General features: G+C 40.5%; 1 protein-coding gene across 3 annotated transcripts; it reads left to right on the top strand.

The window, feature by feature from the left end:
- The first annotated feature begins 81 nt into the window (after positions 1–81).
- On the top strand, positions 82–27,692 carry LOC120510473 (complement factor H-like). Of its 3 annotated transcripts, none has more exons than XM_039726356.1 (24): positions 82–267; positions 4,001–4,186; positions 5,949–6,054; positions 6,772–6,848; positions 8,589–8,783; positions 10,933–11,103; positions 12,592–12,771; positions 13,517–13,717; positions 14,960–15,139; positions 15,483–15,659; positions 16,510–16,686; positions 16,843–17,016; positions 18,188–18,370; positions 19,006–19,188; positions 19,693–19,875; positions 21,705–21,884; positions 22,283–22,489; positions 23,063–23,239; positions 23,884–24,060; positions 25,018–25,194; positions 25,652–25,834; positions 26,505–26,705; positions 26,971–27,165; positions 27,314–27,692. In XM_039726356.1, exons 1-24 carry the CDS (start codon positions 207–209, stop codon positions 27,319–27,321), a joined length of 3,939 nt encoding a protein of 1,312 aa, XP_039582290.1. In that variant the 5' UTR covers positions 82–206; the 3' UTR covers positions 27,322–27,692. The 3 variants fall into 3 exon arrangements, with proteins under 3 accessions (XP_039582290.1, XP_039582291.1, XP_039582292.1); XM_039726357.1 differs by lacking the exon at positions 21,705–21,884 and adding an exon at positions 21,087–21,266; XM_039726358.1 differs by having other exon boundaries at positions 83–267; positions 27,309–27,692.
- The last annotated feature ends 257 nt before the right edge of the window (positions 27,693–27,949 follow it).

Below are 27,949 nucleotides of genomic sequence, written 5' to 3'. Positions count from 1 at the left end.
TAGCAAGGTTGAGAGAGGGTTTAAAAAAAAGAAACTTGTGTGTTGCAAGAGGTTTAGGGGAAGTGACTGCTGAAATCAGAGTATAAATGTTTTGCAAGGTCAGTCCATGGACTAGTTAAGTGAAAAAGCAGTGGAAATAACTCAAAGTAATGAAAAAAAGTAGGCTACAATACTGGATGTGTTTGCTGGGTTTTTGAATCTCTAGAATGTCGCTCCTGGCCTATGCAGCTCTGCTCTTGTGTTGGATGCATTGTGCTGCACAAAGAGGTAAGCTTTAACTCCTCTCTAAGAGTATGTGTGAAGATGGTAACTAAAGCAATATGCAAAAGCTTTGTAGGTTTTTTTCATGAACTTCTGACAATAATTGACATTTCTTCTGTCAGCTTTTAGTACCTTTAGTATTTAGTGTCCTGTCATAGGATTATTTTCACCTATTTATTTTGCTGTTATTAATTTGTTGCCCAACTTTTTCAAATGTTTTGTGTCACTGTAAACTGGAGCCAGACAACTAATTTTCTATTAATTATGTTTGCTAATTATTCTAATATCTAAAACCAGGAAGCAACAGGTTGATTAAAGTAGAAATGCACATTTATGGAATATTTTGTTTCTGTCTGGAATATCCTGTAAGGTGATCTGAGGATGATGAATGATTACTACATTGACTGAAAATCTTCTAATATATGTATTGACTGATTTGTTTTAGTCTAGGAAAGGAGATAAACATATACAGGTATGCTTTTTTCATGTTTGGAGAGGTAACTAGTATTCTACGTGTCTTTTCAGAAACGTCTAATGTTTTGTGTTTCTCTGTTCAATGTATTTTTCTTGGTTTGTGTTTATATTATTTCGTGTATCCTTAGTTATTTAATTTGTTTGCCTTATGTCTGAGTTTCTCGGCATAGAGTGTTGTGCAGAGGGTGCTGTGGTTTTGAGCTGGTATGTCTTTGCTCGGATCAGGTTGGTTTTAGTTTCAGTTGAAAGTTATGAAGACCTTATTAATCAAAAAGATCCAATGGATTTTACTTTAAAAAACTGAAGAATCAGGAAATTAAAGCAATGTCCTATCTTAATTAAATATAAATAAATATTGCCTCAAAGCAACTAATTTTGTTTTGCAAAGAAGTGCAGAAAACTCCTGGAATTTGAAACAAAAGTTTGCCTGAATTTGCACTTTGTTTTTACAATGCTTTCTTTAGGTCAGGGAGATTGGAAAGAAATGTGAATGTAGCACAATTTGATTTATCCAGGACAACTATTACCATGAGTCATGCAGGATTCTTGATTAAGCTTCATGCTGAAAGTCTGTGAGAGTTGTGGAAAGTTTTCTGAGAGCTGGCTTTTGCACGAGGACTGGAAACAACTTTCACCTGGATTTGTAATTGTGCTTGTACTTTTTAGAAGCTGCTACCAGCATATTGTTGGCAAAAAAACCAGCTTGAGCTATTTCTAACTGAGGTCAAGTCACATGTAAATACTGAATGAGTAATTCCAGCTCTCCTGGTCTGTCAGTAAGGAATTTGAAGGTGTCCATTCTGTGCAAGCTTTTCAATATAGAAATAAAACCCTCTGGTATTGGTGAGTGCATGGTGGAATTAATATAGTTTTGAGGTACAACCTGCCAGCAGATCTCTTCACCTCAGGCTACTAAAAAACTGCATGCACACACACATACACATGCTCTGACACTTGATGCTAACACACAGTTTAACATCAGGACAGGAGTGGGGAAGAGTTGAGATAAAACCCAGCAAGACCCAGCAAACATTAGTAATGGTGAAGAGACTAAAGGGATTATCTTTCATCTGGGTGGGGGGTTTAATGTCAGCAAGGAAGAGTTAAGAGGCTGCATTCTGCACAACAGACAATAAAAATATGATACAATTCAGAGGGAAGAATAGAGAAGCTCTCACTGTACTCAATAACCTATTTTTAAAATTATAGATTTCGGTGTGCGCTCTCAGCTTGCAAACTGAAAGTGCTAATTCAAACAAGGTATAATTAGAAATATGTGGAGTCAAAAACATTCTTTTTCTTGCCATTGAGAAGAACTTTTTGGGTAAACTAACAATTTTTAACACATTTGAAAGAACCAGCTAGAGGATTCCTGTTAGTTTTGCTTATTCCTACATTTTGCAAAAAATGCTGTCAGAATTTGAATCTGTCTTTTCTTGCTAAAAAAGCCTCTCCTACACTTTTTAGAGTAGCCTAGTACCCTCTAGTGCACAGAAACAATAATTTTTATTCAGATGTAATCATTCACAGGATGGAGAATACTTATCAAAGTAATGGGAAAAAATGGGTGTGGGCACACTCTTCCTTTAGCACATCAGCAGTATTGTCAAAGCTTGTCTAATTCTTCTGGCTACTTAGAACAGCCAAACTAAAGTTACTAAAGCTCAAAACTAACATTATTTTCAAATTATACAGTTTCAAATTATGTGGTTTTTTTTCTTTGCAACAGATATTTTTCTTCCAATTTTCAGAAGATTTATAAAATTATGCCTCTTATTTGGTTGGACTGAGATACAACAAATGAGTTCTCAAGGGTGTGTCTTTGTAAACTCCAGTAAAGCTCACTTTCCACACTTTGGGATTTCTAACACAAAGTGAGCAGATAAAATACACCTTCTTCCACATCAGCTACTTAATGTGTGGAGTCATCTCTGCAGTGCTGTTCAGTGAGCTTTAACTCCACATCCCTCACATGAGGAAAGATCCCAAAGATTTTTCCCCCAGTCCTATTTCCAGGCAGCACCTGGACATCCCATCCATAGGAAGGTTTCAGTGAGAATAGTGCTGCTTTCTCAAACCCGTGTCCTTGCAGCTAAACTGGGGAGAGGACACCTGTGCCAGGTCTCTGCTGAGTAATGCATCTACTCACCAAAGGATTTCCTTCCCTGGTGGACACTTCTTCTCCCATTTGCTTTCTATACAGAGATTTAATTCCTTTTCCAAGGCTTTATTCCTCAGGGCTTGTTTTATTTATTCCTGATGAATGCTCACCTTTCACGTTCAAATGGAAAACAGTGTTCATTACATTTAATTAGCTAGGCTGTTCAGAGACTGTGACTCTGTGTGAAGATTCAACTTCCAAAATGTGTATATTTCAGTCACCCAAACACTGAAAATTAGTCACTGAAATCAGGGCAATTCTTGACAAAATCATTTAGTCTTTCTTTAACAGTTTCCCAACTTTTGCTTCTTTCCTCTTTCATCTGACTTTGCTCATTCTCAAACTGTTGAGGAACTTCTTAATAAAATTTATCAGGTTCATTGTTGTGGTTCATGTGGACGTGGCTGTACATTTCATGTGCACTGAAGAAGGCCCAGAAAGGAGCTTTTGGGCAAGGACTCTACAATATTGAGCTAATTGTAAATACCAGACAGCACCATCTACTCCCCAAACTGAGTCAAAATGCTTGGAAGCTGAAGGTCAGAGTGAATACCCAGAATTAATTATATTGTGTAACAAGGAACTTGTAAGTAAGGAACAAGAGGATATGAGGATTTTGGAATATCAGGTGATCTGAGCCTGGAGAGAAAGTTTAGGCAATGCAAAGGCGAGGGGAACTTTGGCAGAACTTAATCAAACAACATGTGAAATAATGCCAGTAAAGGTGTGGTGGGTGGAGAAGAAAATAGTTGGAAAGGAAACTCCAGAGTGCCCAGAGTTGTTCTCTGTGGCAGTGGAAGGACAGGCCTGGAGCTCCTGCAGATGGAAGGGCAGGAGGTGTCTGCCCTCAGAACCAGGGCACGGATCTTCTCTCTGTTTCAAAATCTGTTTCATGAACCATCACTGTCCTGGGTGGTTCCTTGGCACCTGGCTATCACATTCCTACAAAATGTGCATCCAACTTTTCTATTTTGTGCTGGTTCAGTTGGAAACACGCTGATCACAAATGGCCCCAGGATTTCTTGCTGCATTTCCTATTGCAAGATTGTTTTGGTGTTTGTAGCATGTACTTCAGTCACCAATGTTTTCATTTAAAATTTTTAGCTTGTGAAGAACCTCCTCCTAGGAGGGTAAAAGAAGTGCCTACTAAAAGATGGGACAAGCCTCCCTATCCACATGGGACCCAAGCAACATACAGCTGTCGGCCCGGATATATAAAAATTGGCCGAGTTGCGTTTCGGTGCATTGATGGAGAGTGGAAGCAGCAGGACCCAGTGACAGAATGCAGAAGTGAGTATTTATGCAAAATATCTGCAGACATTTGATCTGGCAGATCTTTCCAGTGATGTCAATGTGAAATTGTACCTTTACTCATAAATTACTTGTTTCTGCACTCTTTAAAATATCACCTTTAAAAGGATGTGTACATAAGGGATTTTTTTTAGTTCCTTTTCTCCTGATCAAAGGATTTATATTTTTCTTTACAGAAGGTCTTATTCTAGACCAGCCTTATTAACCCAATTTACATCATCAAAATCAATTATTAAGTTCTTAGACACTTCCAAAATTTTTTGTCTAAGCAGGATAAAGCACAAACCTAGCTTCTGAATGTGAGTCAAGAGACAGCTTATTCAACTATTTCTATGAAAGATATCATTTCTTGCAAGTGGGGAATTATTTTTCCCTGCCTTTTCTTTTGAGCTGTAATTCACAATTAGAATGAGAGCTGCTATTTATTATCTCTAGCATACTGTGCTGAGAGTTTTCAAGTATCTCACACCCTCATACAGAATTCATTACTGAAGAAATTGAAGTTTGTTATCATTAGTCAGTAGATACTTCTTTTCTGTAATAAATGAGCTTTAAACACAAAGGAATTTTAGAAACAAGGGGTTATGATTGTATATCTAACTTACAAAATCTTTACCCATACAATATAAGTATTTGATTTGAGAATATACGTCCTGGGTGTTGTTCAGAGATTAATACACACCGTGAGTAAGAATTATTAAGTCACTAATAACTTTTCTTACATTTTTGACTTACTCTCTGTCAGATTTCGTTGTGTGTGAGCGAACACGAGCCCATGCAGAATTTGGTTTGCAGCATGTTTTAGCAAATGCTGCCACCCAGTGAGCAGCGGCTGCCAGCGGCAAGGAGAGCGTGGGGGACAGGAGGGGATGCTCTGCTCAGCCGGGGGAGCGCGGTCCCTCGCTGGGAAACATTGATCAGGAGTTTCCATTTCCTCTGAATCCCTCTGCAGCACGTCTAGGGCTCAAACACAGCTTCATTGGTAAAAACGGAGGATGTTGATAGGCCCCAAGAATTAAATTGCCTTGCTTGACAAGAATCAGGAAGGATTTCTGCTGAGGAGGCGTGATAGGTTTCAGCTGTGCAGTTTGTTTTGCAGTCCATGTTTTGAGATCAGAAGAGGATGAGTGAGAGTGTTCATCTTTGCCACTCTTTGGGAATCCAAAGCAAAGAGCTAGGGCCAGGCCATAAGGAAAGTCCCATGGGGAACTTTGTGCAGCAGGCACTAAGGGCCAAAATAACTCCTGTGGCTTTAGATGGTCCCACTTCACTCAGCACAGTCCCCAGCAGATTCAGGAAATTTCATTTCTGAATGGATCCATTTCATGAATGGATTCTCTGCTGGAGTCTTTGATGCAGATTATGTCACAAATTGTATGAAAATTGCCATAAATTTGTTATAAAACTGAATATGAACTCAGCCTTTTTAAAGGAATAAATCATGCTAATTTGTTTTTTGGGGTTTGTTATAGGTAGGTTGGTTTTGGTTTTTTTGTTTTGTTTTGGTTTTTTTTTGTTTTGTTTTGTTTTTTAATAAGCATACTCTATCTAGTATGTTATAATTGAAAACTGTGAAAATAGTGATAAAAAGGAGATCTTAATCAAACTTATGCTGGACATTTCTGAATTTTTGAAAGCCTCTAAAGACCCATACTCACTACTAATTACTGGGAAAATGCTGTGTTTCTCATTTTCACGTGTATGGTGTAAGTAAGGCTTTTTCCCTTTTATTTTCAACCAGATAAGCCCTGTGGACATCCTGGAGACACTGAGTTTGGTTTCTTTGAACTGACCAGTGGAAGTGAATTTGTTTTTGGTGCCAGAGTTGAGTACAGATGTAATGATGGGTAATGCTCATTTAATTAAATGCATGGGAATTAACATAAGGTGATAATTATACTGTCAGTTATACATTTGTTCTCTGTAATACATTTTATTAATATTTAATGCGTGCTTACATGTTGTAAAAAATGTTTGAAGGAAGACATTTCTGGCAGACTCACTAACATGTCTTCACTGAATGCTGGAAAGAAATTCTCTATCCATCTTCTCCAGTGAAAACAGCAGCAAGTCAAATACATGGTATTGTGCCTGTATCTGCGTATTTTCCTCCTGAAAAGCAGATCAGCTTTGGTACAGTGCTTTAGCTGTGCTTTGCAGTTGTTATGTTACTGGAATCTGGCCTGAGTTCCACAAAGAGTGTTCCAAAAAATCAATATTCTCCTTAATCCCTTCAGTTCCTCACTGTCTTTTCAGAGTAGCTGTCCTTCTCTGAGTGCATTTGTTGTGTAGCCAAAACTGTAGCCAAACTATCTCTGTAATGAGGAAGCCTTCTTCCTTATTCCTTCCTACTCTCTGATTTGATTTGATATTTTTTCCATATGCAATTAAAAGAAAGCACACAGGAAAAATGCAGGTGAAAAACTACTCAGTGCTGTCACATTTTGGTTGTTCTGTACAGGAACACCTGAAGCCATCTTCCTTTGCTTCAAAATCAGCAGCACTGTTGTTTTTGTTACATAATGAAACTGTATTTTAGCCTTTTTTTCTTTTTATTTGGTAAGATACCAGATGCTCAGCCAGAGGAATTACCGTGAGTGTCAGGCAGATGGATGGAGCAATGACATCCCTCACTGTGAAGGTAAATGGAGTTTGACATTAATTCTCTATTAAATTGTCTTTTTATCTGTCTGATACTATCTAAAATAGTCTGTGATTGCTTGACTAGTATTAATTCACCTATGTTTAAAGTCAAGTTAGGCAGCAGAGAAGCTCTTTCAGGGACCTCTCAGCTCTTTTAGTCCAATGAGCTTTTGTTAAAAACCCTTCACAAAGTGGAGTCCTGTCACTTCCAGACTGGCTTAAAGCTCTGCCTCACCCGAAAGCCCTGATAGAGTAGCTGCCTACAAAACATGGTTGCAAAAGGCATTTGGGATGATGAGTTTCAAACCAGTGTGAAGGCATGTGTTGTTTTTAGCTACTTTCCTCCTCCATCCTTGTGAACATCCTAAGCATTAAGATTTTGTTTAGCTCTCCCTATTAGCACACCAATGTGGAAGACATTCAGTAAGCAAGAGTGAGAGCAAGGGGGACGTAGACACCAGGATTTAATAGACCGAATGGCTCAGATTATGGTTTTAGAAACCTTTTCACCAGTTTCAAGCCTGTATGATCATGAAGATAAGGTTTCTGCTCTTCACAGGAATCATTTTTAACTGCTTCATTTTAACATATGTGGGCAGCAGTGACATTTTTGTTTGGGTTAAGCATCTGATGTCAGGAAAGGGTCTCTAAGAACAAATTAAAGTAAATATCTTGACTAGAGCTTGTTGTCTGTGGTTTAATATTTCTGTGGATTTAGAAACTTTTAGTTTACTAAATTTTGAGTGCCTCACATTTAGGTATTGAGGTCTGTCTGCACCATATGGAGCAAGGGTTTCCAACACTTTTGTCATGTCTCACCAAGATACTTCAGTTTCAAAGTCCTCCTAAGTTATTTCTGTCATGGTTGAGTTTCCACTGAAATATGATTGCCTGTGAAAGAAAAAATTTGTAGAGTGTCCTAAATGTGAAGAACCCATGAGTCAGAATATGAACTCATGGAAAAGACAGATGACTTTTAAGATGGCAAATGTCAGAGAGAAGTAGCTTTAGTAAACAAAACAGAGTCCACTTTTGTACCTGCTCAGTGATATCCATGTAAGCATCTAAGAATGAGCTTTGACAGTCATTTCCCCCCTTAATAAGACATATTTGATAAGTTAATTCTTTTTTTTTCTGCAGGGAGGTACAAGAGCTCTGAATAATGTCTGCCACGGTCTTTGTTTACTTTAGTAATATAATTTCTCTGATATCCTTAATGAGAATTTTTGTTAATAACTGAACTGAATTAGAATTTTAGTTAATAACTACACACTGTTTTAGGCAGTGTGTAATGCAGCACTGTTCCAGGTAGCAAACTGTCCATAGCAAACTCAGTTTGTCACAACTCTAAGCAAAGTCAACTGATTCTGGCAAATTTTACTGGTGTCAGTCAAGGCTCAGCTAACCATCCATAGAATGCAGGATCCTAGGATAATTCAGGTTGGGTGAGGTCATCTAATTCAGTGGATGCTCTGTCTTTAGCCTTCAAGGGAAGTGAAGAGGATGATGAGAGAGGGTCTAAAAGCTTCTTCCTCTGTCACTCTGTCTTTTTGCTTAGGGCTTTGTATTACACTTGCTGCAAATGGTATCTGAATACATAGTTAGAGTGTATCTTTTTAAATGTGTAAGGACATTACAGTGATTTTTCTGTATTTTAACTTTTTTGTGTGTCAGCTTATTTTAAAGACCTCAAAATTACTTTACTTTTTCTTTTTCTTTCCTTGTTTTGTTTTTCCAGTGATAAAGTGTTTACCTGTACAAGAACCTGAAAATGGAAGGATAATTATGACTGGTGCATTTGAGCTAGGCCAAGAATATTCCTTTGGCCAGGCTGTAAATTTTGAATGTAATGCAAAACACAAGCTTGTTGGAGCTAAAGAAATTGTTTGCTCTGCTAATGGAGAATGGAGTAACGACGTGCCTCAGTGCAAAGGTAAAAAGGACACTATTTACTGTCATTAGGAAGCTTTGTTCTCACAGACTCCTAAATTGTGGTTGCCGTATGTGAAGCCACAAAGTTTTCACTTCATCTCACAAACCAATTAAGCTTGGTTTGTCTGTAAACAATCTCCAGTGTATATATGAAAAAGTAGGATAGGAAAGAGAAATATAATAGTATTGGATACTAATATAAGGATAATAGACCATCTGTTTGTTCCATATTTTTCCTACAAGCTGTGTATTTTGCCAGGCTGCAGTCAAATTCTTTGATATGTCTGCATAAGAGTCAACCACTTCAGTGCTGATTTAACCAAAGTAATCAGAAACAACTTTCAATCTGTGTGAACCAAGTTTAGTTAACAAGCAGGATTTTCATTCTTAGGGTACATAGAATATTAAAAAAAAAAAAGGTTAGATTTTTCTTTCCTCACAGTAATGTTTTAGGAAAAGTTGCAAGGTTTGTGTTTAGTTTTTACAGAACCCCAGAATCATGAGGTGGGACTGCTGAAGGCCCCTTTTTGGAGCAAGTTGCTCAAAGACATGTTCAGTTAGCTTTTGATATCTCCAAGGATGGAGATGCACGGTTTCTCTGGTAACCCACTTCAGTGGTTGAACTCTCTTTAGTAAAAACTTAGCAGTGGCATTTCCTGTATTTCACTTGGTGCCTGTTGCTTCTCACTGTATGGCCACTGAGAAAGGTCCAGTTCATCACCTTTCTTCTGCTTGCCCCACTGCAGCCAGGAATTTACTCATGTGAAAAAGACTGTCCCTCCTCCCCCAAACCTTCTTCACTCCAGACTCTCTTGAACCTCTCTCTATCAGTCAGTTTTTCCAATTCCTTAATTATCCTGTCCCTCACTGGATCTGCTCCAGCATGTCCCGATCTTTCCTCTGCTGGGAGTTCTTCCCTGGAGAGATGCAGAGGGGCAGCATCACATCCTTTGGCCTGCTGGCAGCACTTTTCCCAGGGGAGCCCAGAGTGTTTTCTTTGCTGAAAAGGCCCCTGTCCAACTTGTGCATCAGGACCACCAGCTTTTTTTTCTGCAAAACTGCTTTTCAGCCAGTCAATCCCACACTGCCCTGCCTGCAGCTGGCACTGGTGGATGAGATTATCCCCCCCAGTTTCTGAACAAAGAACGGATGGGATTGGATTGTCAGGGTATGAGAATGAATCCCAGGAAGATTATGGTAACAAGCACTTAAATATTCAGAACATCAATATCTTGGATTATTTCTATGTTATTTGATCATGAAGTATGTGTTCAGAAGAGCAGAATACACATGTCAGGATGGCAAATACATTTATGGTTTGTTCACAATTCCAGTATGGCTTTTTGCTGGTTTGAAACCCCCATTTATTATTATTTTGTACAGCATGAAGTGGAATTAAACATTTATGCTTGTAACATTTCCAGAATATAGTGAATTTCATTAAACAGTGACAGTTCCCATAAGCTATATTTCATTTAAACACAAATTAAATTTAGTAAAAGATTCTGAGAGAACTCTTGGGTGTCCCGTTCTGTGACCTAGGAAACAAAACATTTAATATCTTCTGGCTTTATGAATGCATTTTTAGGAAACTTGCAAGATCTTGGTAGTTTTATTTGGTTTGGCAAGAAACTGGGAACACTGATGTTCTTTTATAGATATTAAGCATTCTAGTGTCAATTTTTCAGATACTTTAAATTCTTTTCTCCTTTTGATGTCATGATTTAACTAATAACCCACTGGCCTTGAGACCACATTAGGTTTGTTGGAAATTACATAGAAATTATCTGAAAAATAGAAAATCCTGAATTTCAGCTAGCTTAGTGTCTTGTTTTGGAATGTCTTCTGCCTCATCTCTTGATTCTAAATCCATTAAAGTCCAAAGAAAAGCCCTGAAATCTGTCTCATGAACCAATTTGCAATTGAAGCTGTGCTGCACCACATTTTCCATCTGGAACCCAGAGTCAAGTGCTCAAATAAGTTCCAAACAGCTTCCAAATGCAAAAGTTTTTGTGAATTCAAATTAACTCCCCCACCACACCCCCAAAAAACCCCCAAAACTAAATAAACCCTAAATTTTGTTGTCATAGAAATTTATTCTTAGCAAATAAAAATTAAAATACCTGGATTTTTTTCTGTTTCAATTTCAGAAATTATCTGTGATGTACCAGAAATCCCTCATGGATATGTCCGTTCTCCAAGGAAGTCTTACAAGGAAAATGAGCTGATGCAGTTTTTCTGTAACGAAGGATACAAATATGGGAACAGAGCAGATGCACTGTGCACTGAATTGGGATGGAATCCACCTCCCTATTGCACTGGTCAGTCTTGCCTAAAGTGGTTTTGCACTTCAGTTGGGTTTGGAAGTAATTTTAGAGATTAATAAGTTCATTCATGACAAAATAAATCCATCCACATCCAATATCCATGGAGACTGGAAGGATTAAATGCTGAGGTGACCAAAGAACTGGATAAGAGTTTTCCATGAAGAGCAGTAGCAAAAACAGTCTTGTCCTGAATCTCTATAAATTAATATATTTACAATGGTCCCTATTATTAACTCTCAAATGCCTTCAGTGAATGAGCAGTTCATGTGACAAATCCATAATTCCTGAGGCTAGTCCTGTTTGACATCAGCCCTCTGGGTCATGGATTTTACTTTAGTTTTATTCAATTACAGCACTTAAAGGCTGTATTTAAATCTCTGAATATGCATGTCATATCCCAGCTGAAACAGTTTGAAATTTTGGAGAATTTATCAGTGCCTTGAATTTTCTTCAAGAAATTGCCAAAATCTTGAAACTGGAAAAAAAAATGTTGGCAACAGGGCAACATGATAGGATTTTATGCACCACCCACCTTCCTGGGACCTCTTCCAGAAAGACTCCTTTAGAAATAAGGACTTGTTGTCAGTCTTGGGGCCCACTCAGTTTTTGACCTTTCTGATTCAAGATTAGTAGTGTTATTAATTAATATGCATTGCCTACAGTTTAACAACATACTGCTTTTGAGGAGTGCCAAACAAAACATTCTTCTAGACACTCACATGCTGGGCTCTGGTACTTGGGGTGTACTCAGATAGTGGTTCTGGATCCTTCTGGGCTTTTCACTGGACCTAGAGGATTCAGCAGGGTATGCACCCACCCTCACTCCACAGCAGCACCAACCTGTCACCACCTGACCTTACAGTCATCCCCTCCCAGCCCTCAGGGTGCTGGTGATGTTTTCTGAACTGGAAGGAGACACAAAATCCCCAAAAGACAGGCTCTGGTTTATGAATCTGTTTGGCTGAGTTCTCTGGGCATGAAAATATCTTGAGTTTTTTAGAATAAAATTCTTGACCTTTTTTAGTTGTTGAAATACTTCCAGTGTCAGTGAAGGACACTAATCTTAATCACACAACCTTTGAATGATCAGTTCCTAGTCAAGTACAATTATTTCTGCATTTAGGGCCTGCCAGTGAAACTGCTCTCCTTTGGGACAGTGTCCATAAACAAGCCCAGCAAAACCCAGCTGCAGATCTACAGGAAAAAATTAGGTTTGGTTTGATAGCTTCCAGTTCTTTCTCTAATCATTCTCTTTGCAATTAAGTTTTAATCTTCTAATTAACACAACATCAGTAACAGCTGTCACTCTTCTCTTACAGAGCCATACATTTCTAAGATTGAGGAAGAAATGTAACCTTTTCTTTGCTCCAAGAAACACCTTTTTAAAAAATTTTATGCAGTTATAGCCAATATACTATGAAAGAAAGAATTTATGCAATAAATTTAAACATATTCTTTTTTTTTTCCTATGTTTTTATTTAGAAATCGTATGCTCTCCTCCAGTAATTTCCTCTGGGAACTTTAGACCTCAAAAAGACAAGTACATAGTGGGTAATACAATCGCAGTAGACTGTGATGATGGGTATCATTTTAAAGCAATGACTGGCAGAACCACAGCTGAATGCACCAAGAATGGCTGGGTGCCTGAACCAGCTTGTGTCCGTAAGTAGCTCTCATGAATAAAGTTACAATGTGGAATTGTTGGAAGTATCTCAGAGAAAATAAATTAAGAGCAAAACATGGGGAGCATTAGATATGACAGTTGCTTCTTTTTTTCCTTTATACTGTAAAGCTTAATTTGATGGTTTAGGAAAATCACCTGTAAAAACAATGGTGCCATCCAGATTTACACTGTGTTTACTAGCACACATATTATCTCTTCCTGTATTTGCAAATCTGTTAAAATGGGCTATAGTCAGCCCACTGTCAGGAAGGTTTGTGCTCTACCTGAGGAATACCATCCCAGTCAGGATTAGAGGACATGAGGAGTTTAAAGTAGCCAAACCACAGGTAATGGTTGGAAGATTCAGTTTCTGTATCTGAGCCAGATGACTGGGCTCCCTTTACGGTCAGAATAGTAAATTTAATCAAGACCCTCTACAGTGTCATCTCACTGTACAATGAATACTAACCTTGGTCTCACAAATCACCCTCAGGAATCTGCAGAGAGTGCTGGCTGGATTTCTGTTGGTTGCAATGGAACTGAGGGAAGTAACACAGCTATAGGCAAAGACCCAAGAGCAGAGTGTGGTTGTTCCTGCACCCCTTACCCTCTGCCAGGGTGTGCAGTCCTGGTTCCTGCAGTCCATTTCTGAAAATACTCAGATGATGGAGCTGAATCTGAATTGTGTCCTGAGCTTTTTATCATGCATGTGTTGATATTGTTGCTGTTCCGTTCTGTTTCAAGGGAAACCGTGTGACTACCCACCAATAGAAAATGGCAAGTTAAGTTATTCGTATGAGTACCACAGAAACTATTACTTTCCAAGAAGATTTGGACAGACTGTAGATTACTACTGCCTCGATGGCTATTCGACCCCCACTGGAGAATACTGGGTTCGAATTACCTGTACTGAAAGGGGCTGGTTTCCAGAGCCAAAATGTCGGAGTAAGTACATTTCCACTCTATACTCAATTCTGGTTTAATTATCAAAGATCTGTGCAGCAGAACTTGTTCTGATGGAACACAAGACAGAACAGTTGCTGAAAGTCAGACTGCTTTAGGTGACCCCTGGAACTGCTCCCAGACTGTCTTCCTATCTGCACAGCTCAAAGTGTCACCTGGGGACACTGAAATTATGCTTTTGGATTTCAAAGATTGTTTACTCCTGAAAATATTTGTAAGAGTAAGACATATATAGTAAACCTTCCTCTTCTCTGGCTTCTGGTAACATGAAAGCATATACTTTCATCTGCATCACAGCTGCATACACAGTCTCTCTGTGTAAATATATTCTCCCGTCTGTGGCTTGGGCACTTTGGCACTTCATCCTCTCTGAAAAGCACTGCCTGGTCCCTTTGGAAAACTAAATTTTAGAGCTGAAAAGGTGTCACACTTTTGCAATAAGCTGAAATGGATCATGGTAACAGCAAGAGAACCAGATACACTGACTCAGATTTAAAATTAATTCGACTTAAAATTAACCTAAAGCAGCGAGATGAGGCCTCCTCTCACACATCTTCAGTCACAGCAAAGTACCCACCTACTGGTAGGGCACAAAAGTGGATTACAAAAGGTTGCTCTTTCCTTGTTTTCCTCAGTGGAGTGGTGCTCAGTGCAGGAGATGAGTAGAGCCTTGCCTGGAGGAAAGGAGCAGGCACTCAGATAACACAGTATAACATTTCTTCAGCCATCTGCCTTACATCTGGGCTCTGGGAGACAGGAGGCCTTACAGCCAGCATGCTAAGCTGTTGCTAAAATCTTTAGAGCTGGTTTGAGAGGCTGCTACACTTCCACAGAGATGATAAAATCTCCTGGAGGCAAATGCTGGAGTTCACTCTGGGCATACACCAACATTTTGGAGACGTACCAGACCAAACTGATGTGAGAAGCGCTGAAGTGAGGCAAGCTTGCTTGTGAACAATAAATGTAAGAGATTTTTGATTACTAGGCCACCTCGTATTACTTTATGTAGTGACTTCCACTTCTGATCTTGTGGTCCATTAACCACAGGGCACTGAAACAAAACACGCTTTGATTCAGATTTGCACACGAGTGTGTTTTTGTGACACAAGGCTACAGAAAGGTGCTTTGAGACCTGTTTGTCAGTAACACTTCTTCAGAATTCATTTCCCTCAGTTCTTGCTGTAGAAATTTCTGTGCTTAAATGCACTTTCCTTCCTTCTTTAGAAAAATGTTTCGTCAGAGAGCTGGCAAATGGTTATTTCCCATACCACGGCTGGAACGATTTCTACAAGGAAGGTGAAAGAGCCAGATACACCTGCCACCACCACGACCTCCAGCCCCAGCATGACGAGGTCACGTGCACCAGGAATGGCTGGGCTCCTCCTCCGAGATGTATCCGTAAAAGTGAGTGTGCTTGCATTTGGGTGAGGTTTCTATCTAAAACCATTTGCTGTAGCAGTAATTTCTGAAAATGAAGACTCTCCTTCACAGAATGGTTTAACATACTACAAAAGTTTTCTCTCAGAATATAGGACTGAAACATCCAACCAAGACATCCATTAATTTAAATAACATATTAAGCATTATGTATTAACAATGTATGGAATTAAAACTGTATTCAATTGACCATGTATTAAACAATTTTCTAAATCCTACTGCTCCTTCTATTGTTATCCTTCTGCTCTGATTTTTATGCATGCAGTTTAGCAGTGCTTTACTTGGGAGAAATCTTGTCTCTCTCTTTCAGAAAAGTGCCAGGATATCATTTTTGAGAATGGCTATTTGAACTCTGATAGGAAAACATTCAATTTAAAAGATAAGATCCTGTATAGATGTCAGGCTGGGTTCGTGACTCCAGAAGGACAAGAAACAGGACTCACAGAGTGCAAAGAGAGTGGCTGGACTCCACCTCCAAAGTGCATCAGTGAGTAGCTAAAGGTTTCAGAGCTCCCTGTCATTGTCACCAGTGTGTCCTGCGGACATGGTGTTCTGTGGTGTTCTCTGGCCTCAGAGATTTGTCACCTTGATTTGTAAATGTTTCTTAATGGGCAGAGGGACACTCAGAGGGCTGGTCCTCCAGAGATTAACCTCTCTCAGGCTCCAAGAAATAGAGAGAACATGTAAAGGATATTTTTGGATCTCTGTAGCATTGAGTTAATGGTAATCACTGACCTCTTCAGTGGTTCTTCCCTGATACAAGGTACATTTGCCCAGATTTACTACCAATTTATGAAGCAACATCTGTAAACCAAGGCATTCCACCAAGAACTTTATTTAAATGTGACAAAACTAGAGACAAATAGGATGCATTATTTCTAAGTTCTCTCTTGAACACAGTAAGAGACTTAATCTTGTATTGTTATATGTTGGTCATAATATTGACCAACTTTAGCTGCTATTTTATCTTGTCCTTTTATTGCAGACTGCCTTTACCTAGCGTTTTGTGGCTTTTTTCTGACTCACAACTGACTATGGGAACAGCAGTACAAACCATTTGCTGTGACACCTAAATTAATAATAATGATAATACTGATAATAATATGTAGCTAAAGGAAATAATTGAATCTAAGGAAGAAATATTTATCCTAAATATTACTTCTAGACAAATTTTGGAAGATTAATGCAATAGATAATATGTGAATATGCTGCATATTCTACAATAATATTCAGACAATGCAGAATTATTGATGTTTCAAATATACCTAGAGGGATGATGCTTCCAAAGGGCAGTGTTTCTGGATAACTAAATACACTAACTTTGTTTTATTCTACAGAATCATGTAAAGCACCAGGGGACATTTTGATTCACCACACAAACAAAACTGTGTTCATGCCTGAAGACACAATTGAGTATTCATGTTTGGAGGGATATAAGACTATAAATAACATGCCAACTGATACCACAATGTGTGACGAAAATGGAGAATGGAGTCCAGAGCCCCAGTGTCGTGGTGAATATTTTTGTGTTTGCTAATCAGTGTCACTCTCTGTATACACTCTGTGAACCTTTTTACTTTAAGCCTTTCTTTGGTTTTGTTCTAACCAGTAGCATTTCATGTACTTTCTGTAGGTTGTCCACTACATGTTAAAATGTTTTTTCTCCATAGAAATCGAATGTGCGCTTCTGCCATTGGACAATGGAAATTTCTCTCCCAAAAAGGGTAAATACCACAGTGGAGCTGTTGTGAAATTTACCTGTGCAAAAAACCACGTAAGGGTGGGAACTGCCTCTTCTCAGTGCTACCACTTTGGATGGTTTCCATTGCCACCAGTGTGTCAAGGTAATTCTTGCAATACTGAAACTGAGCTGGTAAATGGCTTGCACAAAATATTAATCAGGTTATTGACTGTAATGTTTGAAAAATTGTGCACAACTTCATAAACAATGTGCAGTATGGCAATGATTAATTTGAGTAGTGTCCTCTCTTACTATATTCCAAAGGTCCTAGTTTTGCCATTGCCTAATATTGATACCCATTAGATATTGCATCCTGTGCTCTTTTTTTTCTGATCACATGAAATTGAAGGAAAAGATTGGTTTTAGAGGTGACACAGAGCTGGACCCAAAAAAAAGAAACCCAGTGAAGGATTTTCCTGTGAAATTCTTAGTTTTATATAGTAGGATGAGTACATTCATACAGAAGGAAAAACATGTATCCCTGTATTTAGTGTTCTTAACTTAGTACACAACGTCCTGGCATCTGAGAAGAGCTTCTTGTGCTGGTGCTGAGCCCTCTCATGAGGTGTGTTGGCTTTCACAAAGCTTGAGAGGAAAAAGGGACCTCCCCTTCTTCCCATTCAATCACTTTTTTGGTGACTTTTACTCTGTCATCCTTCATTTTGCTCACACTCTTGCATTTAAAAGCAAATCTGTTTCATATATTTGGCTCTTTAGCTCAGGAACATTTTAAGCTCTCTTAATCTGTATCAAAAGTGAATTCCTTTAATATACAGTGTGGGGGGGTGGATTTTTTTTTTGTTTGGTTGGGTTTTTTGGGGGGTTTTGTGTTTGTTTTTGTTTTGTTGGGTTTTTTGTTTGATTTTTTTGGGGTTTCTTTTTGCTGGGTGATTTTTAGGACATAGGTTATTCCTTGCAGAATTGTCAATTTTCTTATTTTCTTTTAAGAATACTGAAGTTACCATTCTTGTAACACTTTTTTTTACTCTTCCCTTAAAAATGGGTTGGTTTTATAAAACATTTTTCTCAGAGCAAGCATTGACAGTGCATGGAAGTGAGAGACAAGAGTGAGCCGGGTCACATGTATCTGTTTGTGATCTCCAGCTCAGCACAAATCCAGATATTCAAAGGCATAAATCAATGACCTCTTTAGCCTGTTCCACTGATTTTCCTTCACTTTAATTGATACATTCAATTTGTTTTATGTTGTACTTAACATATAACTGTGGTGAAAGCAATGAGTTCCGCTCATAGACTTGATCTCTTGATTTCAGTGAGTGTCAAAGGCTGTGGACCTCCCCCTGAAATTCCCAGTGGAAGTATTGTTGATGGCTCTGTGGAACAGTACCAGCATGGGGACAGAAAGCAATATGAATGTAACGACGAATTTAAGTTGGTTGGATCAAAGGAAATAGAATGTATTGATGGACAGTGGTCATCTCCCCCCTCTTGCATTGGTAATCTACACAGCTCTTACTTCTGACAAGTCTGTCATTCTCTGCAGGCTATTACCTCATAGATATTTTCACAAAATAATGTGTATTTGCAGATGTAATGTTCCGTTCAAAGTAATAAAACAATAAGATAAAATTGCATGACAAGCCATTACCTTGTGCTGTCACTGCTGCTGCAGTTCTCATAGAGAGGTGACAACTCTGCAGTCCTGTAAGAGATCTTACAATGGTTTGCAGTTCTTGTAATAATTCTAACTGAAAGGGCACATTATGAATGTGCAGGTGTATGATCAATTATAATTATGACTGATCAGCATTAGTGATTCAGGTGAATTGAATTAATTGAAGTTTTCCTTACTCTTTACGGTTTATGTACCAACAGCTGGGGCAAATACTGTCAAGTGAAACTACCTGTGGATCATGCCAGTGTTGGAAAAAGAAGGGAAAAGACAGGAAAACAATTTAGCAAACTGGCTAAAAGATATACGTACCCCAGCTGTGTTGAAATTTAGCTGCTACAATTAGTGGGTGTAGGTTTGGTTCGCCAAATGCAAATCTAGTTATTGTTATTTAAGTTTTTTCAGCTATTGAGATGTGATTCCTGTATTATTGTGGAATACTTCTGCTCTTTTCAACAGAAGACCAAATGTCCTGTAAATCGCCTTCCTCTATCCCAAATGTTGTTCTGCGTCAGGCAGCCCAGGCCCAGTATTCACATGGGGATGAAGTAACTTGTGCATGTAAACCAGGCTCTGACAATACTGAGGAAATGAAAATAAAATGTCTTCATGGAGAATGGAAGCCTTTACCTGTTTGTGCTGGTAATCTGTTTCCATAATATTTCAGATGTGAGTGTAATTATAGTTATGTATGAAATTTGACTACAAAATGGACTTCAGTCATCAGTATGTAGCCAGACATGCTGTAGTTCAATGCATCAAAACTAAGTGGTTTTAATTTACTCCTTTTAAAGGGAAGCATGTCCTTCATCCTAGAAAGACTGCACCTACAGCTTTGTAAAGGGAAATAGACACTTATCCAGTGATTAAAGTAAATTATTAAAAGGAATTAAAAGTAATGTTAAGAGCCACAATGTGTTACGCTTGTCCCACCCTAACCACTTTTATGTGGATTAGTCCTTCTCACAGAGACACAGAAGGAGTAAGGTTGGAAATGCCCACAGTGGGTCAACTGTGGTCCAACCTCCCTGCTCAAGCACACCCCCAGTGAAGTTCTTCCTCAAATTCACGTGGAACTGATGGCATCTTCATCAGTATATATTGTCAGATCTAAATCTATTTTTAAGCTCTTTTTATTTTTTTCAGATGCGTCCCCTCAATGTGTAATTCCAGAGGATGTTGTGCTGGTGCGCTCTGGCCAGTATCCAATGTCAAGAAGGAGGACTGGGTTCCAAAAAGTTATACATTATGCATGTACATTAAATGACAAAAATGTTAAACAGGCAACTTGTGTGTCTGGGAGATGGACACCAGAGATTGCATGTACAGGTGTGTTCTTACCTTTGCACCATTTCTTTTGATGCAGGCATGATAAATGCTCATTTTTAAGGATTCTTAGCTTTGCTGTATCACTAGGCTGAAATAGAAATGGTTACTTGATCATATGCTGAGGGGTAGTTGTGGCCATCATTGGAGCAGTTAACTAGATTTAGAGATGCACCACTTTAGTAAGGCAGACTTAATGCTCTCTACTCTGACAGTTGGAATGGTTGTTGCTGGCACTTCTGATGTGAGAAAAGATGCAATGATACATTTGAGCTCAGTTCCTCAAAAGGGCTTTACCCCAACGTAAAACAGAGAGCACATAGCTCGAGCTCCAGTCAAAGTTCCTTTATTTCCTCTAAACCTTCAAAGTTTTTCTAGTCTACTTTTTCCACCATTTTTCCAATTGCTTCCTAGTGAAACTATGAGAAAAAAGCTGAGTTGGCAGTGAAAAAGCACAGCCCCAGAGGAGGCTGCCCATATGTAACACCAGAGGTCAATGTCTTCAGGGCTGCCTTTATGCATGGCAGAACAGGATATTGTCTGTAGAAAGCATGATTGTAAAACAACCATTGCCTCATTCCTCGCTTTGGTAATACCAGGTTTATGGGAAATGATGCCTGAAAGTGGGAACAGTATGGCAACCACTGTCCCTACCTCAGTTTTCTGGAACTACTAGAAGCAAGAAACCAAGCTCTGGAAGAGTCCTCAGATCTCTGTCCTAGATCTACCTCATTCTCTCCCTTTTTCTTTCCTTTGGCAGAAAGAGTCCTTCATTCTTGGAGTGGAAAAAATTTAGCCTATTTTTTGTTTTCTTTCAGCTTTCTCATTTAGCTCTATCAACTTAGTCTGAAGAAAAAACAAAACTCCAGACGTTGGTTCAGTTTTCCTAAAGTAGTTTGTTATAGAGAAAGGAACAGGAAAAGCAGACAAGAGTGTGCAGCTGTGTGAGAAAGAAAGGAGGGACTACAAGAAACTCCATCTTAGCTTGGTGTAGACAGCTGTGGCTGTCTGTTCTATGACTCTGAGCATATGAGCCGCTGAAGGCAGCTCTGCTGTTTCTGAAGCAGAACAAAATTATCATAGTATTAATTAAAGCTTGAGATAATTATTAGAGTTATCTAGCACCAGTGTTGTCTTAGTTGTTTGTGTTGTAATCTCTGCTGAACTGCTACACTTTCTCTTTGTTCTATTGTAACATGAATATGTGTCCTCAGCTGAGGAGAGTGTGTGCCCACCTCCACCTCAGGTGCCTGGTGCTCAGCGGACAACAGCAGGAAGAAACTTCAGGAGTGGGAGTAAAGCATTTTATTCGTGTCCCGACGGTTTCCAGCTCGTCGGCAGAGAGGAGATAACCTGTATAGAAGGGAAATGGCAATCACCACCTCACTGCGTGGGTCAGTACTGGCACATTTCTTTTCCATCATTTTGTTATGAATACCTGTTTTACTCATTTGCAGTCATCACGAGCAGGAGGCTGCTGTTACTTACCTAAGATTACCATGGACAGGGAACTGCAGGAAAGCAGTGGAACATAGGTTGCTAAAAAGGGTGCAAACAACTGCAGTCTTTTCATTTACACAGACTTACCTGAGATGGCATATACAATTTCCAGGCAGTCCCTCAAGAGCTGTGTGCTTACTTTTTTGTTTTAGTATATTGCATAACAGAGTCTCAGTTTTGACTGGGGGCCTTAAATAATGTCCTGGATTCTGTAAATTATTTATTACTTAGTTACAGTTGCACCAGTGTTGTCTTAGTTGTTTCTGTTGTAATCTCTGCTGAACTGCTACACTTTCTCTTTGTTCTATTGTAACATGAATATGTGTCCTCAGCTGAGGAGAGTGTGTGCCCACCTCCACCTCAGGTGCCTGGTGCTCAGCAGACAACAGCAGGAAGAAACTTCAGGAGTGGGAGTAAAGCATTTTATTCGTGTCCCGACGGTTTCCAGCTCGTCGGCAGAGAGGAGATAACCTGTATAGAAGGGAAATGGCAATCACCACCTCACTGCGTGGGTCAGTACTGGCACATTTCTTTTCCATCATTTTGTTATGAATACCTGTTTTACTCATTTGCAGTCATCACGAGCAGGAGGCTGCTGTTACTTACCTAAGATTACCATGGACAGGGAACTGCAGGAAAGCAGTGGAACATAGGTTGCTAAAAAGGGTGCAAACAACTGCAGTCTTTTCATTTACACAGACTTACCTGAGATGGCATATACAATTTCCAGGCAGTCCCTCAAGAGCTGTGTGCTTACTTTTTTGTTTTAGTATATTGCATAACAGAGTCTCAGTTTTGACTGGGGGCCTTAAATAATATCCTGGATTCTGTAAATTATTTATTACTTAGTTACAGTTGCAATATTGATTGTCTTACATTATTGTTTATCTGTGTTGTCTGTGTTTTTTAGAAACACCATGTTTGTCACCAGAATCTATAGAATGTGCTGATGCTCCCAGGCTTGAAAATCCACACTTAAGAATTGAAAGGGAAGGGAAAACAATTTATCTGGCTGGTGCTAGATTTAAGTATGTTTCTCGTCCTGGATACATGTTAAATGGACCAACAGAGACAAATTGCTCTATGGGAACATGGACTGCAGCTCCTTCATGTTTGGGTAATGTAAAAAATTACTTGTTTCGAAGTGCATTTAGCAATTAAATGGAAAGAATTTTAAACTGGAGGTTGATCAGTAAAAGTGTATTTTTCTACTCCATATTTTGCTGTGGAATCTTATCTTCCATCATGGATATCTTCAGAACAATCCTGATTGGATACAAAACTGACTTTCTTAATGCAGCTTAGTTTTTAAATATTCCTTCATATTCTTGTGGTCTTTGTTCAGATCATATCTCTGCCAGATAAGTCCTAGGCATATCCTCCTGATCCAAGGATCTCTTTTCTACAAAAAAACAAGTTGCTTGGTCCCTTGGGGATGGAAATCATGTCAGTGTAGCAAGGGACAAAAGCCTCAAGTAAAACTTCCTGGTGTGTTTAGAAACAGAACTGGAGTGTCTCAGTGGTTGAAGTCTGTATATTTGGGGGACTGACTTATTTAATCTTCTGTATGCTACCTTTTATACAATTATTACCTAATTATAATTATATAATCCACTCTTAGCAGATGACCGTGCTGATGTTAGAAATAGCACTCTAAAGCACAAGCATCAGATTTCTGTTATCTTTTCAGAAATGCCATGTGGAAGTTTTCCAAAAGTTGTCAATGCTCAATTTGAAAGCAGAAAGAAGGAATCTTATGAGCCTGGTGAAACAGTTCGCTACCAGTGTGATTCAGGATTCCTGATTGTTGGTTCCCCTGAAATCATCTGCAGGATGGGAAATTGGACAACACCACCCTTCTGTGAAGGTATAGGTTCTACTAATAAGTAATCCATGATCCTTCTTAGCATTTCATGTTATGAATTAAGATAATTTTTACTTGGGCATACAAGTGAGTCAGGCCAATAGAGCCAACAGGTGACTTGCTTTGAATGGGCTGCTACCACACCTATTTTTCTGGCTTCTGGAAAGCAACAAGCAGGGTAGATCAGCAAATCAATCATCTCCCTGTGAGCTGGAGCTGGTAGCTGAATCCTGGCTCTCTTGAAATCAAGCAGGCAGACATTTTGGAGGAATCCTGCAGCATCCTGGCTGCAAAGGAGCAGATAACTCTAGGGCAATAAATCCTATTTTCACATCACTAAGCGTGTCAGTTGCTGACAGGCACCTTCAAATAGTAAATAAATTGTGTCACTCTCCAAACTGGTGGCACACAATGCTGTGCAGCACAGCTGGCTGATCTCTGTGACCTCTCTTTTTAGTTTCTTTAGGCAAACAATACTGAGTGCTGAAGCACTGCAGAATAAACCATATAATATATCAGAAAAAACCTTCTTTTTCTACCTGTAGAAAATGGTGCGCATTACTCCAGGTGCTTTTTGCTCACCAGGAGCTCTGGAATGCTGTGCTGTGTGAGTTCTCTGTCGCTCAGTACAGCTCCTCTCTCTGCAGATATCACCTGTGGAGCGGCGCCCGAGATCCCCAACGCGCGCGTGGCAAGCGCCCCTCAGGAGAGGTACCTGCCCGGTGCCAGGGTGCACTACCAGTGTGAAAGGAATTTTCAGATCACGGGTGCAAATTACATCTTTTGTTCAAATGGTCAATGGTCACAAGCACCAGTTTGCAGAGGTAGGAATCTGTGCTTTCACCTTGCCTGTTAGCGTAGAGGCAACCAGGTCTCTATTGAAATACTCTGAAGACTTTGACTTTTTGACTTGTTTTCTTTGGCTACCCCAACTTTGAACTTGCTATTGCTTCCTTGCACAGAAATTTAATTGAACTTGATGCTTCTAGAGATACTGGGAATATTTCCATCAATAGTAAAAATGTTCCTGAAGCAGCAGGGCCTAAAATGTGCTGCTCTGTCAGTGTCCTGTATGCTGTTGGTATTTCCCCAGTGCCCAGCACTTCAGTGACTTTCAGTGGACAGACACAGAAGGGCTTCCCTCTTGTGTTCAAAGCTGAGTGGAAGCAGCAGAAGGACAGAGAAGCAGCTCTTCTTCTGCAGTGCTCCACTCTGACCAATGCAGACCCTAGCAAAGCTCCAGATCTAAACCGTGTAAGATCTGCTAGGGCCATGGAAGTGGAAAGATCATTCCTGTGACAAGGAACATTCAGGAGTGCTCCAGAGTCCCCCACCCCAATCTGTGGCTGCAGGGTGAGCACAGCTCCATGGAGCTGGCTGTGCTTACCCAGCCCTGAGCAGCAGAGGCTGACAAGCTGCTCCAGCAGGGCCAGCCCTCCAGAGCTCTGCACTTCAGCAGGAATTCAGTTTGGCTGCTGCCCCTGTGGTTTCCAGGAAGGCCAGGGCTCCCCAGGGAAAGACAAGGCTGGTGTGGTTCTTGTGCATAAGTACAGGAACACTGGCTTTCTCTAGAAACTCCCATTGACCCTGCCATCTCCTGAGAGTCCCAAACAGTGTTCTGCTGCCACTGCCACACCTCATTGCTTTCCCCATATCCTCTGACACATGTGAGGCAGAAAGCCTGTACAGAAATTGTAACCAGGCTAATTCCTTTCACTTCTGGTTGTATAGATGAACGTCTTAACAGCTGCAAAGGTGACTGCAGCAGTGTCTCTTTTCAGATGTGAGATGTGACCCTCCTCCAGAAATTGCTGGTGGTAGCATTGATGGTATTAGAAAGTCCAAGTATATGCCTGGAGAGAGTGCCAAGTATCAGTGCTGGAAAAATTTTAAGATGACTGGGGCGTCTACTGTAGTGTGCAAAAATGGGACCTGGACAGAGCTGCCAACTTGCAAAGGTAACTTCTGTCTCTCTGTCTCCATCCAGCCTCCTGCCAGTGATAGCATCATAAAGCTGCCTCATTGTCATTTAGCATCTCAGTGCCCTCATGGTGCACAGCTGCCATGGCTCTGGCACACTCAGGACAAGGCAGGCCATTTCCCAGGTCTCTGTTCAGATGGGATGAATGTACCAAGATGAGGGACCCAGGTGGCTTCATTCAAGAGGGCCGAGTGCCACCCCTTATGCAGGACAAGATGAAATCCTGCAGACAGCTGCAAGCACTTAAACTGTGCTCAGAGGGGTGAGCTGCCAGTTGTGAGCCTGAACTTTGGGGAAATGAGAAACACTTGCTCCTGGCAGCTGTTTGGTTTTCTCTCTGCATCTCTGAGTAATGCCAACATAGTGTGGGTGGTATTTCTGACCAGACCTTCTCTAAAGTTGAACTTCCTCTCTGACTGGGAAATTTCTTTCAGGACAAGCTAGGAGATGTGGCACACCTCCAGCTATTCAAAGTGGAGAGCTTCTTGTTTTCCCCTTGCAAGAATATCAACAAGGTGATACTGTGGAATACAAATGTCCAAATTTCTATATCCTGAAAGGATCTCCAACAATCACCTGTCTCAATGGGCAGTGGACAAGCCCCCCAGTTTGCCTGGGTAGGTTGAAGCATGGGCTGGGTGGCCAAAGGCTGTGTAACAGCTCCTCTTGTCTTCTGAGACCCTGAGGGCAGCACTGGTGCTGGGGCCAAAATGCTGGCAGGGCAGAATGGCACTGAGTCCTCCTTTTGTCTCAAAGGAGTTTCTGCTTAAATTCAGCTTGTGTAGTCCCCTCTGCTGCCAACAGGTCCACGAGTTGGCTGACTCCTTGCTGTGAGGAGATCTCCATCACTTGTGCAGAGCTCCTGAGTGCTCTAGGGCTGGGGCCACAGCTCCACCCAGCAGGCTGTGAGCCAGGAGGAGGGGTCTGCATGAGTGGCAGTGCTGGGGAAAGCCAGGGGTGCCTCTGTGATGAGAAAACAAATTTAGAGAAGGACAGAGCAGAAGGGAAGGAGGGATCTCCCAATAATATATATGGGGAAGTTCATTGGTGTTTGGTGTCTTCCCCACCTGTACTTCATTCTTGCCCTGTGTGACTGACAGTGTGACAAGGCTTCTCCCCGGGCTTTTTTTTTCCCTTTAGCTTGATGTGAATGTCTTTTCTGTTGCAAGTAACAGAGGGTCAGAGCACACTTGGAAGCATTTTTTGATGTGAAGGACTTCTGTAGGCTCTAGGGGCAAAACATGTGGTGTGTCTGTATGAAGTACTGACACTCCTCTCTTTTTCAAGTGGCCTGTACGGCATCAGAAGAAGATATGGACAGAAACAATATTGAGCTGAAATGGGTTGAACAATCCAAGCTGTACTCCACATCGGGTGACTTTATTGAGTTTCGTTGTAAACCAGGATATGTGGAAGATCCAAGTACCCCAAACTTCAGAGTCCAGTGTGTGGAGGGGACATTGGAATACCCACGGTGCACATTGGGAAGTAAGTCATCCCCTCTTCAGTTTCACTGCTCTGTTGTTGCATTTTTAGTGCTGAAGGGAAGCAGAAAGCCCTTGGCTTTCCTGGCTGTGAGCCAGGGTGTGGGAGCCTCCTGGGAGCTGCAGGAATTGAGGGGCAGTGCCCGCAGGAAGTCATTGCCCAGCACACCTGAGCTGGGGAGAGGGCACTCGGTCACAGGGGGTGCCAACACAGCATCAGTTGTCCAGTGTGACATCTACAGGCAAATAACAGAATTCATTTTTTGCAGGGAACTGCTTCCTGGATAGGAACGCTATGGAAAAGAACAATATCCAGCTGCAGTCATCCAGACAGTCAGGTCCTCACTATGGCTCGGGGGACCCTGTTGTGTTTGAGTGCAAGCGCTGGTACCGGCCGGTGTCCCAGAGGGAGAAGTTCAGAGCACAGTGCCTGGATGGAGTGATTCTATATCCTGTGTGTCAGTGTAAGTGCTTGCTGCCAAAGACATGGGGCAGGGCTTGTAGGAGGCACTTCTGCTGAAATGTCCTGTTCACAGCTCTGAGGAGCCCCTGGGGTCTGTCAGGACTGGTGTTGATGCCTTTTTCCCCTTTTTTTCTCTTTGCACAGAATAGTCCTTTGAGTAAAAGGAAATGACAAGAAGGAGCCAAGCCATGGCAATGACAGAACCCTCAACCAACCCGCTGACTTGAGCTCAACTTTTCCTGGTGTTTCCCATTTTGCTGGGTTTTGTTTGCAGCTTAGCTGATGTTCTGTCTTGGAATTTGTTCTTGTTTTTATTACTGGATGGTTGTCTTTGCATATTATCCACATTAGATCTAGTTTTGTAAATGTATTTACATTTTATGCAGAGAAAGGGTTGTGCTTACATTTTATCCATTCTATCCTGATCTCACTGTTATTTTATTAACAATTGTGGCCTGAAAACAGGCTGGCTTTGGTGGCATACTGAGACAAGAATTAAAGCTGACAGTTAATTTGATTATCAGCACACAAAGCGTGTTTGGCCTTGTTTATTCCTACCTTCTCCATGCACTTGCACGGAAATGACTCTGGGGTGAGTGTCCTGAGTGCCTGAGCAGAAAGAGCAAGTAATGGACTCTCCTTTGAACAACTTGAGGCAGTCTCTAGCCAGAACCAGTTCTTCTGGGGGACTTGCCTACAAAGGCAAGATGTTGGGGTGCAAGTAATTGGGATTTCTAGGGAACTAGGGACTAGTTCTTGGTCCAGGTCCTGGATAGGCCAGTTTG

The sequence above is a fragment of the Passer montanus genome, unplaced genomic scaffold, assembly GCF_014805655.1.
Source record: "Passer montanus isolate IOZ18808 unplaced genomic scaffold, ASM1480565v1 scaffold58, whole genome shotgun sequence".
Classification (NCBI taxonomy): domain Eukaryota; kingdom Metazoa; phylum Chordata; class Aves; order Passeriformes; family Passeridae; genus Passer; species Passer montanus.
This window is presented reverse-complemented; position numbering and strand designations above follow the sequence as displayed.

Excerpts from the sequence above, each read along its gene's own strand:
- LOC120510473 (XM_039726356.1), top strand. The coding sequence starts at position 207 with ATGTCGCTCCTGGCCTATGCAGCTCTGCTCTTGTGTTGGATGCATTGT. Across the intron at positions 4,187-5,948 it reads CCCAGTGACAGAATGCAGAA|ATAAGCCCTGTGGACATCCT; the intron begins GTGAGTATTTAT and ends ATTTTCAACCAG. Across the intron at positions 21,885-22,282 it reads ATCACCACCTCACTGCGTGG|AAACACCATGTTTGTCACCA; the intron begins GTCAGTACTGGC and ends TGTGTTTTTTAG.